At 40.2% G+C, this 12,751-nt stretch overlaps 1 protein-coding gene across 1 annotated transcript in view; it reads left to right on the top strand.

Moving 5' to 3' along the window:
* arhgef18b (rho/rac guanine nucleotide exchange factor (GEF) 18b) overlaps positions 1-12,751 on the top strand; it is a gene marked incomplete at its 5' end in the record, with an annotated part of 39,816 nt that overhangs the window by 10,454 nt on the left and 16,611 nt on the right. Inside the window, 5 exons of the mRNA XM_080506706.1 lie at positions 21-207; positions 8,785-8,852; positions 9,895-9,940; positions 10,871-11,072; positions 11,630-11,736. Of these exons, the coding sequence (XP_080362832.1) occupies positions 21-207; positions 8,785-8,852; positions 9,895-9,940; positions 10,871-11,072; positions 11,630-11,736 (610 nt within the window). The remainder of the gene's footprint in view (positions 1-20; positions 208-8,784; positions 8,853-9,894; positions 9,941-10,870; positions 11,073-11,629; positions 11,737-12,751) is intronic.

Genomic DNA, 12,751 nt, shown 5'->3' with positions numbered 1-12,751 from the left:
CTTTTCATGTCCCTGTGCAGGGTAAGAGCCGAGAAAAAGAGCAGCAGAAAGAAAAGGGGAAGGAGAAGGATAAAGAGGCCAAGGAGAGAGAAAAAGAGTTCAGCCGCAGCAATGGCCATCGTTTGGTGCCTGGCTCCTTCTCCAGCTGTGCCACCTGCTCACTGTGCAGCAAGACCCTGCAGAAAAAGCATGGCCTGCAGTGCATGAGTGAGTAGCACAACAAGTCACAGGTGTACACGTCCCCACGCTTCTTCTCGGCCTGACACACATGAGCACAGGTGCTGCGCTCGTACACAAATGTGCACATCTATTTATACCCAAGTTAGCGCCTGCATGCTCACTCATTCATTTACTGAAGCACTCAAGCAAGCAAACGGTGACTCACACGTGAACACATCAAATGATATATAGGTATATCAGGCTTGATTTTGTTGTTGTTCTACTAACAGACATCTTTAATATTTGTTATGTTTTACTGTTGAAATGCAGCATGTCAGACAGAAAATTCACAGTTTTCACAGGGATTTTTTCCCCCCATACAGTTTAAACCTTTTGTGCTACAAAGAAAACGGTGTTCACTCCCAACTCCTGCTTGAATATGAATGTCATTCTAAAAAGCAATTTCACTCACAGTCGTCATCATCTTCTGCTAAACAACTGATTGTCCTTGTTTCGGTGTGGTTTCTAATATATTTACCACATCAGCTTTTAGTTTATTTGGCACAGCAGTGCGCCTCAACCTACTTCTTCTAGCTTATTGAAGCTCACATTCATATTTTAATTAATAAATTAATCAAAACTAATTTTAATGATGTGACTTTAATGGGACTAGGCTTGTTATATACAACATAGTGTTATACACAGGGTGCCTAAAGTCACATTTAGTTAAGCCCCAAAGTTTTGACCCTAAGGACTGCTAGTGATTGTTTCTCTTTCATTTTCAGTCAAGCTATATTTCATCACCTCACTGTGTCACTGTTCAAGCGCTGTAATGAAGGCAATAGAGAGCCTGCATACATAGGTGAAAAAGAGAATAAAATGTTTTACCTTTTATAGAAATTCTGTCCATAAATGTAATGAACAGAACCGGTGACAAAGGACAGCCCTGCCGGAGGCCAACGTGAAAAGGAATTTAGTGAAGTGTGAAAACCAACGAGTTCAATAAATGTCCTTTACAATGTTATTCAGCAAATCTTGAGTGAACATTATCAAATACATCGATAGTCAAACTCAAACCTAATTCACATGTTATTAATGCAGATAGTAATGGTGCAGTAGAGATAATAATATTTTAATTTTTGCATTGCTTTCCTTAGGTTTTTTTTCTCCCCTCATACAAAGAATTATGAAAGTTTTAGTGAATATATGCTGCGTGTAAACACCTGCTATCAAAGTCCCAAACTCACTCTAAATCAGTGGTTTTCAAACTGTGGGGCCAGACCAGGTGGGTCAAGCAGGATTTCTGTCTTTTTCCCTGTCTTTTTTGAGAAATCAATATAAAGAAAGTATTAATAAATTAAAAACATCGATTCATTATTGAAATGATTGTAACTTTAATGGAGACCTAATCAAATTATACACCAAGCTATCTATTTATTTATTTATATCAGGAGTCAAAATATTATTATTATTATTATTATTATTGCTGTTGTTGTTGTTGTTCTTCTTATTATTGCTGTTATTATTATTATATGGTCATGCTAGTTATGTATTATTAATATTTAATTTTTACATGGCCTGGTGCTGTGAGAGTTTAGTTGTATATCCTCTTTAAAAGCTCTTGTCTGGCTTCACTTCCTCATACTATATATCAAATGTAACTAGCCGATGACAACAAACCTCCATACCAAAACAAGCAAGGCACTGCCTCATACTGTGTGTCTGTCAGCTGGTCTGCATAATGATATAATTTTTTCGAACACACAATAAGATATTCACAAAGCAGACAGACTGTGTTGACTCCTGGAACATTTCTGTTGATAGTATAATAATGCCACAGCCACCTTGAACCATGTGCTCTGCTGATAGGGAATTGCCACCTACCAGAGGAAGTTACTAACAAAAACAGGACAGCTCACAATATTAGTCTCACATGTTTTCTCTGGAAACCCTGTGTTTAAGAGTGGTATGAGCATTATAGCCGCCTCCATTGGTGTGTGAATGGGTGAAAGTTATTAGTGTAAAGCGCTTTGGGGACTGTTTACATGGTGGAAAAGTGCTATAAAAGTGAAATCCATTTACCATTTGGTTATTTTGTGCCATCATGGGATTATTTCTCCCCGTGGTTACGTGGGTTTCCTCCAGGTAGTCATGTTTCCTCCTGTGGTCCACAAACATGCACCTGAGGTAAATTGGTGACCCTAATTTGCCCCTCGGTGTGAATGTGAGTGTGTGTTTGTACTATGATGAACTGGTGACCTGCCCAGGGTGTATCTTTCCCTCACCCAGAGTCAGCTGGGCTCGGCTCCAGTTTCCTGCCACCCTGCACAAGATCAAGCTGTATTGATGATGGATGGATGGATGGATGGATGGATGGATGGATGGATGGATGGATGGCATTATTTCATGGTTGTTACCAAATATGTTTCCTTGCGACTTCTGCTCGATGACAAACAATGGCCATAATATGTCTTAAATATTTATAAATCCAACAGCCTGGTTGTCACGGGATGTATATGCACGTAGTTTGCAATAGTTTGCTTACTGAACAAAGTTGTCCTGTTTCAACAGACATTCACACATTCAGAGTGATTCACACCGGACTGTGTTTGACATTAACCAGAAAAACAACACATCTCACTGATACGCTCCTTCATTCATTAAAGCAAGGATACGGTTACAAATCTCAACACTTGACTCTTGTTGACACACACACACACACACACACACACACACACACACACACACACACACACACACACACACACACACACACACACACGCACACACACTGAGAAAACAAGTGAGTGTCCCTTTAATTTGGAGCGAGCCCTGTGGGGATTCAGCCGAGAACCAGCCTGTGGAATGCGTCGTTTGTATGCCAGAGATTGTTCCTAGAGGAGAGCGGGACACAAAGTGGACAAAACTCGCACTCTGGGACACTTGTTGCCTCCGGTTTCCGTGGCAGATGTGATTTATTGAGCTTCCACACGGACTTGCGTTCGCTGCACGTCGCTGGCTGGAGGAAGCCCGGGTGTTGCTGGCACGGTAAGAGGCAGCTCCCAGTAGCGATGGTCTGAAGCGGGATCAGGTGGATCACTCCCGTTGTTCCCCTCAGTGGAGCTAAAAGCTAAGCCCGGCCGTCCGAGCTTTTCCCACACCACCCCCTCAATGTGTTTTAAGTCGAGTTGGTCTACGCGTGTTAAAACAAGGTCTTTTCTCACTCCCCTTTGTTGTAAATTTACCCACATCTCTGCGCGTTGAGCGCGAGCTGTTAGCCACCTAACGGTAGCCTGCTAGCTCCCTCTGGAACAGCAGCGTCAGTTGGATAAGCAGTTAGCGTTAATTAGCTTAAAGCAATAGTTTACATAAACAACCGGAGCACAAGGCGTGATTTGTTGCAGTGTGTGGTTTCGGCACAGCTTCACATTCTGTTGTTTTGACTTTTCGCTTCGTTCGAGCGCTTCTCTCCTGCTGGTACGGCAGACTTTGTTGCATGAAGCGCAACAGGTGACTCGCTAACAGTGAAGTTGAAGTTGGCCTCCGGCTCGATGATGGAAACTTGAGGGAAACTGATTTTCCCATTATGTTGATGTTATTAATATTATATTACCTGAGCGAGTACTGCAGGGGCCTTAAGAGCTTAATGGAACCTATAAGAAATTACGCTGTTCAAATGCACAGAAATGACAGTTTGCTCAATTACATTTGATCGAATGGAAGCCCTTAAAGACGGTTCTTAACTTGTGTATTCTATTGTCTATTTATGAAAGATCGAGTCCACATTTCTCAATTTCTATGTAATACTTGAGATAAAGTTTTAGCTTTGCTGAGACATTATTCAAACATGAGAAGTCCTGCATTTTAATTGTGTTTTCACAGACCAGAATGAACCAAGTCAAATTAGTGATAATCCAGGTTTTGAAATGTTGATGGATTTCCAGGTTTAATGTGGACTAAATCAGTGTTTCTCAATCGTGCTCCTTGAGGTCCCACTTCCCTGCTGCATGTTTCAGATGTCTGATTCAAATGAATGGCTTGTTTCAGGCCTCTGCAGGTCTTCATAAAAACCCATTCATTCGAATCAGGTGTATTGGAGCAGTGAGACAGGCGAAACATGCAGAATTGGGAGGCCTTGCCCTAAACCACATGCAGAAGATTAACAGCAGGTTGTTTTCTTTTTGCATTTCCATAATTAAACGCTCTGCTTGTCTAATGTTACTTTTATGCTGCATATCAGCTTTTACAGGTTTAATATTTTTAATCGGCTGAAATTGGCTTTAAAATAATCTCCCCCTAATTTACCCCTTAACTGCAGAAATGGAATAAAATGTCTGTGCTGTATGCTAACCTTCAGTTATTGCCATGAAATTGTGTATTTGCTTTTGTTGGACATCATCATTATTTACTCATTGTAAACATTTACTTTTAATTCGACAACACATGCACAGTGGAATATATCCGCTTGTATCTACTGCAGTCTTCTGTATCCATTTGGATTCTACGCTTCAGCTGCCGGAGACAAACCGCCAAGAAATGATCTCAGTATTATGAAACGTCTTGCTCCTCGAAGTGTTGAATTATTGTTTTTCCTCAACTGTGCGGGGCAGGTGATGCCATCAGCTAGCTCTTTACCAGCACCGAGCAATAGGAATGTCCCAGACTGGTAGGTTGACCATTCAGCCAGTCCCCCTTACTCTTCAGCCCTTCTGTCCTGACTGAGCTTTCTCTCTGACTGGGTCACATGGTGCTAATTGTGCTTGGCAGGTCTGCGGTGCATAACAGCCCACTCCACTGACTCTGGGTCTCGCCCATCTCAGCCTGTTAGCACACCACTTCTCCATGCATCACTGCCCCGCCTTCCAGCTTCCATGCCTTCCAGCACTCCCTTACTGTATACCTTTTGTCACATTAAAGCATTGAACTTCCTGAACATAGCAATTGTTGTATTTACCTCGTTAACGTTTGTCCTCGTCGTCAAACAATCTTTCTCAAAAAGTGTGATGCAGCGTCTACGACTTTTGGAGTGAAACTTGTTGCTGCAAAAAAAAAGTAAAGGGAGCACATTTTGGCAGCATTTGTGCACATTTCATGGAGTTGATGCAGATCTATTTAAATGTTTATGTTCATTTGGTCTTAAGAGTAACAACCTTGTGATCCTTCCCTGAGGGGTGGAATCGAAGCAAATGATGAAAATGAACAATTGGTGAAATGCAAAGGATGTTGCAGAAGTGCATGTGGAAGAATGTGCACTCATCATATCTTCCTCGACAGAGAGAAGCACATAAAGCAAGTAGTTTGTGAGGCGTGCATGCAAATACTGCACTAGTATTAAGTTGTCTACTTTCATTCCTGTAGTTTTGATTGAGAGTATAACAAATGTGACATAGAAAAGTCTAATTGTTCCAAATATAGCACCACTTATTTCATTAACACATTGATATACTTTCAGTCATTGTGTTTCCTGTCTTTAGTGCTTGAACTGTGACTGGCTGAGGCGTGTCACTTCACTCTCAGTGCCTGCTGATTGTAAGTGATACCATAGACGGCCTCGCCACTTCAGAGTTTGGCTCTCAAGGTTTTGTAACGTATATAGAGGATTCGTAAGTAGCATGTCTTGTATCATTGTGGTCGTGAACACACAGGAAGTCAGCAATTGTTTGCCTGCTCTGTGTGAAACCACTTGTTTTTTTGTTTTTTTTTAATGGGTTCTGTATTCTTTGGTTGGTCTGTTCGCTGTTGTCTGGAAGCAGGGTCCCGTGCACCCAGACAAACTTCTGAAATATTCAAAATCTCTAGATTAAAACTATTTTCCACATGACTTTACAGAAAAAAAGTATGTCAGAGATGGCAGCATATTACTGGACGCAACAGTCCCCAGTAATGAACATTGGTCATAGAAGAAATGTTTTTTTTAAGTACTTTTTTTACATAATGAATATATTGCTTGTGGACTTGTACAGGATTCCTGTTGAACGATCTGATTAAGGGCTGGACTGCCCAACTGTAAGCAAATTGTTATAAGCAAATCATCATTTGCTCTTAACATGTGCTATGTATATTTTTCCTAAAATAAATGAAAAATGTATTGCTGATGCTGGAAGATTAAAAATAAACCTAAGACGGCATTTATTGTGCAGCCCTGGAAAACTGTTTCATGCATTATTTTTGAGGATTCCCTGTCATGTTTTGACAAATCAGTAATCACAGAGTTAGGCTGTAGCTTTTCTTAGAAGGAAAACAAATGTTTGGACCAATTTTTCTAAAACACATCTTCGGAGTTATTGTGAAAGCATTTTCAAAACAACCTCTCGACACTGATAATTCCACCCGCTGTCTTTGAATTTATGTTGTTTGATGACAAGTGTCTTAAAAGATTTACTGTATGAGGTGATGTTTCTAGACGAGCCCACTAATTACTATCTTGACCTCTGCCCTTGTCCACACCTTCTTCCTGTAGGATGAGTCATGTTCTTTGTTGAATGCCCAAAATGCATTGCGCTCTTCGTCACGTCCTCTCAGCCCACTTGCTAGAAAGTCCACTTGCATGAGAACCGAGAAAGACCCTTTCAAGGGGGCCTGAGTTCACTTGTTAAGACATATCAAAGCTGAAGGAAGCATTCACAGATGCTCAAAAGAAACAGACTTTCCCACAAAGTCCCCAAAGAGAACTCTGGTCCTGATCAAACAGGGAGCTTTAATGCGCCTTTTAGTTAGCGACTTTAAACAGGATAATATGACGTGGAAGATGGATGAACTTCTTTTCTTTTGCTTATTTCTCCTTTTTTACAATGTGAGGTGATTGAGATACTTCCTGAAGTTTGCAGTCATGTACCACAAGTGTACTCCTTGTGTGATATGGTATTTAGCAGTCAGCAGATGTTGGTGGTTTTGATGGGATGCTGAGTGTCTTGTGGACGAGCTGCTGACATGACTCGGTGGCAGAGCAGTGTCACACTCTCCGCATACAATTCCCGATTTAGGACGGCCATGAAAGCCTAAAGGAAGTCTCTCGCTGTATTGAGTTCTGATGAAATGTGACGTTATCACGAAACCATGCTATGTTCTTCCTTATCTAAGGTTAATTTTTGTTTTTACCCTGATTAAACAAATATTTTGAATAGCACTTGAGTGTAATCACCTCGACAACACACCCTAACCAGAAAGGGCTGGCTGGATTTTTACTCTGGCTATGTTTACCTTTTTAGGTCTGGTTGTTTTTTTTTTTACTGTTTCGTTGTACTGTTGGTCGCTTTGCTCAGTCTGATTTTTGTATAAGCCAAAGAGGACCATCTGATCTGAGGCCGCGTGTTTTAAAAAAGTAGTTGTTTAATCCTACCCAAATAGAAACATAATACTCTTTGGTATGAAAACTTATATATGGATTCTTTTTTTTCTTCTTCCAAATTTTTTCTTCACTTACATGACAGGAAGACATGCATTTGCATGTGTCTCCATTATTTCAATACAAAGACTGGCAGTAAGCAGAAAACCCTTTTAGAAGAGGCTGTAGAGCATGTGGTGGAACCTGCCAGTATCGTCAGTCGTGTCTGCATTGTGCTGCTCACAGAACAAGAGTGTCCACCTTTGACAACGAGCTAAACAATCACATTCAAATAGTCACTACGCTGCTGTTGTCGTCCCCCAGCTCTGGTAAATGTAAGAGAGTGACTATTTTAAAGCATGATCTCTTAAGTCTTTTTATATGTATATAAAACTTGCAGTCATATTTGTTTCTTTGCACATTGCTTGCTATTGAAGAAAGAAAATCGTGGGATAGAACAAAAGAAATGGTACAAACTAGTCCATTGAAAGTAGCAAAAATATTAAAATACTTTACATATATACTCCAAAAATTCAGAAATGCATATCCGTACAATTTAAAATTGTTAAAACAGGGATTTGTCTTCATTTCAACCCTTTTATGTTGAACTTTGCTTTTCATTACAGGCCGTTTGGTCTCGTCTTTCCTGGCCATGTTTACCAGCCTGGGCTGGGATCATGCTTTGCATAATAATAACTTGATTTGTTTGTCAAACCCTGTTCCCTAGGAAAACCTCTTCTTGTTTTCCCAGTACAGTATGAAATGAAATGTCATTGTCTTGCCATTGTTTTGTGTTTTGAAGAGCTGAACAGCTCACAAAGGGAATGGCGTATTTTTTAAAGCATTATATTGAATATTATTTGTGCTAATCAGCAGAGGCAGTCAGTCAATCAGCAATAATTTAAGTCTGCAAACATGGAGCAACGGTGACAAGAATAGAAACCAGTTGCTGACAAGCAGGGAGTTTTGCTGGTCAAGTCCTCCTTTTTTTTTCTCTGCATCTGGTCTTTCTTAAAGCCGTGGCTCTGGCCTTTGTTTTTCTTAAGCTGTTGGTTGTTTTGTTTTTTTTAAAGACGCAGAGTTACTGTTGAAGCAGTGTCATCGAACCAGAAGAGGTTTTCATTCATGAAGAGAGGACTTTTCTGAATACTAATATTTTACATTGTAATTGACGACACGACATTTAACACCAAGTCATCGTCGCATCAAACTTCTCCCGTGTTGCAATGTCCAATGTATCCACATGGTCCAACAGGACTAATGCCACAGTCACTCTGAACTACTGTCCTGTTGCTTTTCAGATTGTGCTGTGAACGTTCACAAGAGCTGCAAGTCTCTGCTGGGTGAGTGCACCAGCACCAAGAATAAGGTAAATATTACTCTGGATTGAAAAAAAAAACGAAGGCAGGGTTAAATATATAATAAAAGGTTGTGAAAACAAACATGATATTAAAATGTAAGTTATTGGTTTCCTAAAATATGTGACCGGGTAATTTAAAATATAATAGCTTATTGAAATGTTAAAACAAATTATAAGTGAATATGATCGAAGTTGTGGGCACAGATTATTTCTTATCATCATTAACAACTGCCTGAGCCACTCAGGAATGTCAAGAATGACTCGGTATTTTGATTGTCAAAAAAGAGAACGCTTGGCCCAGTTTGGAGATACTTTACTCAAAAAAAGCCTTAACATTTTAATATATAATTGAATATCTACAATAAGAGGAGATCCTTGGTCCTTCATGTGTTTTATGGACATAGAAAATTGAGAGGGGATGATTACTGACCAATGAGCATAAAGCCAGAGTCATTCAGCTAAAGGCACAGAAAGTCTCCTAAGAGAACAACATCCCTGATATTGAGTTAAAGTCCTGAGAAGACTCGTACAGTGTAAGGAGCTGTCTTAACAGAGAAGAACAACTGTGGTCCAGCCTGAACTCAGCCTCCACTCCGAAGCTGCTGTCGTTTCAGCTTTATGTCATCAGTCTGAGATCTCTCCTGACTCGGAAAGCAAACAATGATCAAATACCATTTCATCCGTTGGTGTAAACAAAAAGGGGACAAATCAATGATCGTGAGGTCCGGCGGGAAATGAAAAGTCGGTTTCTTTCATCATGCATATCTAAACTGACAGAACTAGACTTTCTCCATATAGTGTGTCCAAAAGATGCAGGCAGGAATCATCAAATGTCCTTATAGATATTCAGAAATGTTCAAATGTTTATTTGTATACACATGTTTGTTTCAGCATGCTTCTGTTATCTAGATTTTATTTTATTTTTTTAATTAAAGCATTCTAAACAATATTTCATCTGCAAAGCTTTTTTTTTTGTCATTTTGTTGGCGCACCAACAAAATTAACGTCTCTCATTAACGTCTCATGTGCTTTTTTTTTTGTTTTCTCCTAGAGAGAGACTCCACCAAGAACCAGCTCATCTGGATCGCTTAACTTTGGTAAGTAGTAGTAACTAATTCACAGATCTATATTTAATGAACCTGTCGCTCTACAGTGTCTTCTTCAAAGAAAAGATGCTATCATGGATGGTTGGGTGTTTTTTTTTTCTCTCTCCCCCTTCTCAAATCAAACGGGCAGTTGCTACACTGTTAGTTTGCAGAGGATGAATCTACCTTTATGACTTGTTTGCCAGCTCAATAAGAGTAGCAGGAGGGATTGGACGGGGAAAAGCCCATATGGAATGGTGATGATAAGCTGTTGTCAAGTAACGGAAGGATATCCGTCTTTGTTTATTGTGGCAGCAGGAGTTGGATGACGTTTTAGTTGCTTTTTATAAAAATAAAAATGCAATAACTTTATTCCCTTAATTGTGGTAGCTTACAATCAGTATCATTGTTAGTCAATCTGTAATCGGTGCTAATTGTGACCCTCTTTAGCTCCTGTTGTATGTAATTAAACCTGCAGGAGACATAAGTGGTTGCAGCAGCTTAAAATAATTTTCCTGTCATGGTTGTTCACTTCTGAGCAGCTGGAGTCCTGTCGGCCACACACGATTTCTCCTCATGCATTGCATTGCATTGGGACCAGAATAGCCTGTATTGGTCTCGTATGAAGGCTCTTGTCTGCCTCGTATTGTTTCCACATAAAAAGTAGCATCGCAAACTGCAACAGAACCTGTTGAACCTTCTCTTGGAGATTATTACTGCTGCTTCAAAATCCCATAATGGAAATTGTGGGTAATGGTTAAAATGGGGCCGAGGTCCAAAACTGCCTGCAAGACTGTTAAACATTACTCATCCTCCTTTGTTTTTGTCTTATTTACTTATAGATATATATATTCAGTGGTTGGCTTCTTTCTTTTCCTCCAATGTCCTCCCATTCTCACGTCTATCGCCTTTTTATTTCTTCTGTTAATCTTTAATTCCCAGCTGTAAAAGACAGGGAAAGGGATCAGGCAGGCCCAACTGCATCTCAGGCCCTGGATGGGCACCGGAGCTTCCTCAGTGTCCCAGGCATGACCATTAGCCCGTGGGGACCAAGCACTCAGCCAGCTGCCGCCCATACCAACAGCTTCACGGCAGCATCTGCCGCCAGCCTTGGCCACAGCCTCCGTCACCACAGTAGCTCAGGGTGAGTGCCTCTCCCAGGTAAGATTAAGGTCCTCCAATCTCACCGCCAATCTAATCTATGGTGCCGTTTGCCACATCGGTGAGTAAATGTTGAATCATTTTAGAGACCCGTCTGTCCCGGCAATTTTTTTTCGAGGTGTATTTATAGTTGACATATCAAAGCAAACAAAGACGGGAGAAGAAAGGGGATGGTTAACAAAGGGGTAGGATTAATTAAGTTTACACTGCTTCCTGCCCCTGTTGAACATGTAAAGCCAGACTGGCACATAGTTTAAACAGACGGTGTTGTCTCTTCTACATCTGCTTGACTCATTTTGGATGCTTTTCTTTTTCCTGGTTTCTTTGCATTTCTTTTCGTTTTTAAAATTTTTTCTGTTTTATGGGTTCAAGATAAAGATATAACAAAAATCGGGAAACATTTAGAGGGGAAAAAAGAAAAGAAAAATGTTGTTGCTCAATCTTTTTTGTTTTGCATCGTGTCTAAAAACATGTAGTTGGTGGTACCTGTATTGGTTTCAGCATGCACGCCACCTTAGATGTGTGGTTCTCTTCTCTCAGATCTCTTCCTGGGGAGATGGATGAGACGGATGCCCTCCGCTCCAAACGTTGTAATGAAGATGCCATTTCCCTTGCTCCTTCGACCACCGAGCCCATCATTGTAGAAGGTAAGTCGACTTACTGAAATGGATATTGAACTTTATTTTTGACAGCTCGAGTAAATGGTTGGAGGTGTTTACTGTGTAGGATATTGCTGTGGTAGTAACATACTTTGTTAAAACACTCTTGCACCTGCCATGTTTGTTTGCTCTGAGCAAGAAGAGATGGAGCTTGCCTTTGTGGAGTTGTTATAAATCTAGTGAAGAGTGTGTGCTGAAGGTGTGTTGTGGAGCAAAGGGTAACCGAACCCTGTCTCCTTAGAAAAAGAACTGGCTTCCGATGAGTCCATCGCTCTTACAACACAGCAGCCAGATTTTATTTAATTTTTTTAATCTGCTGGCTGTTTAGTGGAGGTTTAAAGGTTTATCAGACACACCCCAAAGCATGGAGGCACTCCTGCAAGTCCATGATTAACTAACAAGTCTGTCAGATTTTTAAAAAAATGTTATCATTAACGGCATTCAATATATGCATACCATGGTCGTGTGATGTTTTATCAGCTTCACACACCAGTGTTGTCATTGATAAATGATTATTGAAATCAAAGCTTGATGGACTGTTTGGTTTAGATCTCAAAAAATATTTGTTGCACAAATTAGTCTTTAGTCGAGATGTAATTGTTCATACTTTGTCAATTTTTCTATTTGTCATTTTTGTCTCAGCTAGAAAAATAAGATGTAACACTCAACAGCGAACTATTCTTAAACTTTGATCCATAAATAACTAGGAACCATTGAGAAGTGATTCTTCTCTTGAAAATGGTTTTTCATCTTTTATTAAAGCCACAGAATGGTTCGATCGTGGTCATATGGGGACTTCACTGTTGTCTTTTAGCGTTAAAAAAACGCACCCCTTATAATAGGATATTGAATTATCTTAAAGAACTGGTGTCACCCCAAGCCGACCCTCGGAGAGAACCTCATTAATCCAGATTATCCAAATGATCACCCCGTGGTGTGCTTTTCTGCTGAGCATAATCTTGGACCTCAAACAACAGTTTAAGCCTTGGACAGACTCCAACAT

This window comes from Blennius ocellaris, assembly GCF_963422515.1.
Source record: "Blennius ocellaris genome assembly, chromosome: 12".
NCBI lineage: Eukaryota > Metazoa > Chordata > Actinopteri > Blenniiformes > Blenniidae > Blennius > Blennius ocellaris.
The sequence above is the reverse complement of the archived record's forward strand: the minus strand, read 5'-3'. Positions and strand labels throughout refer to the sequence as shown.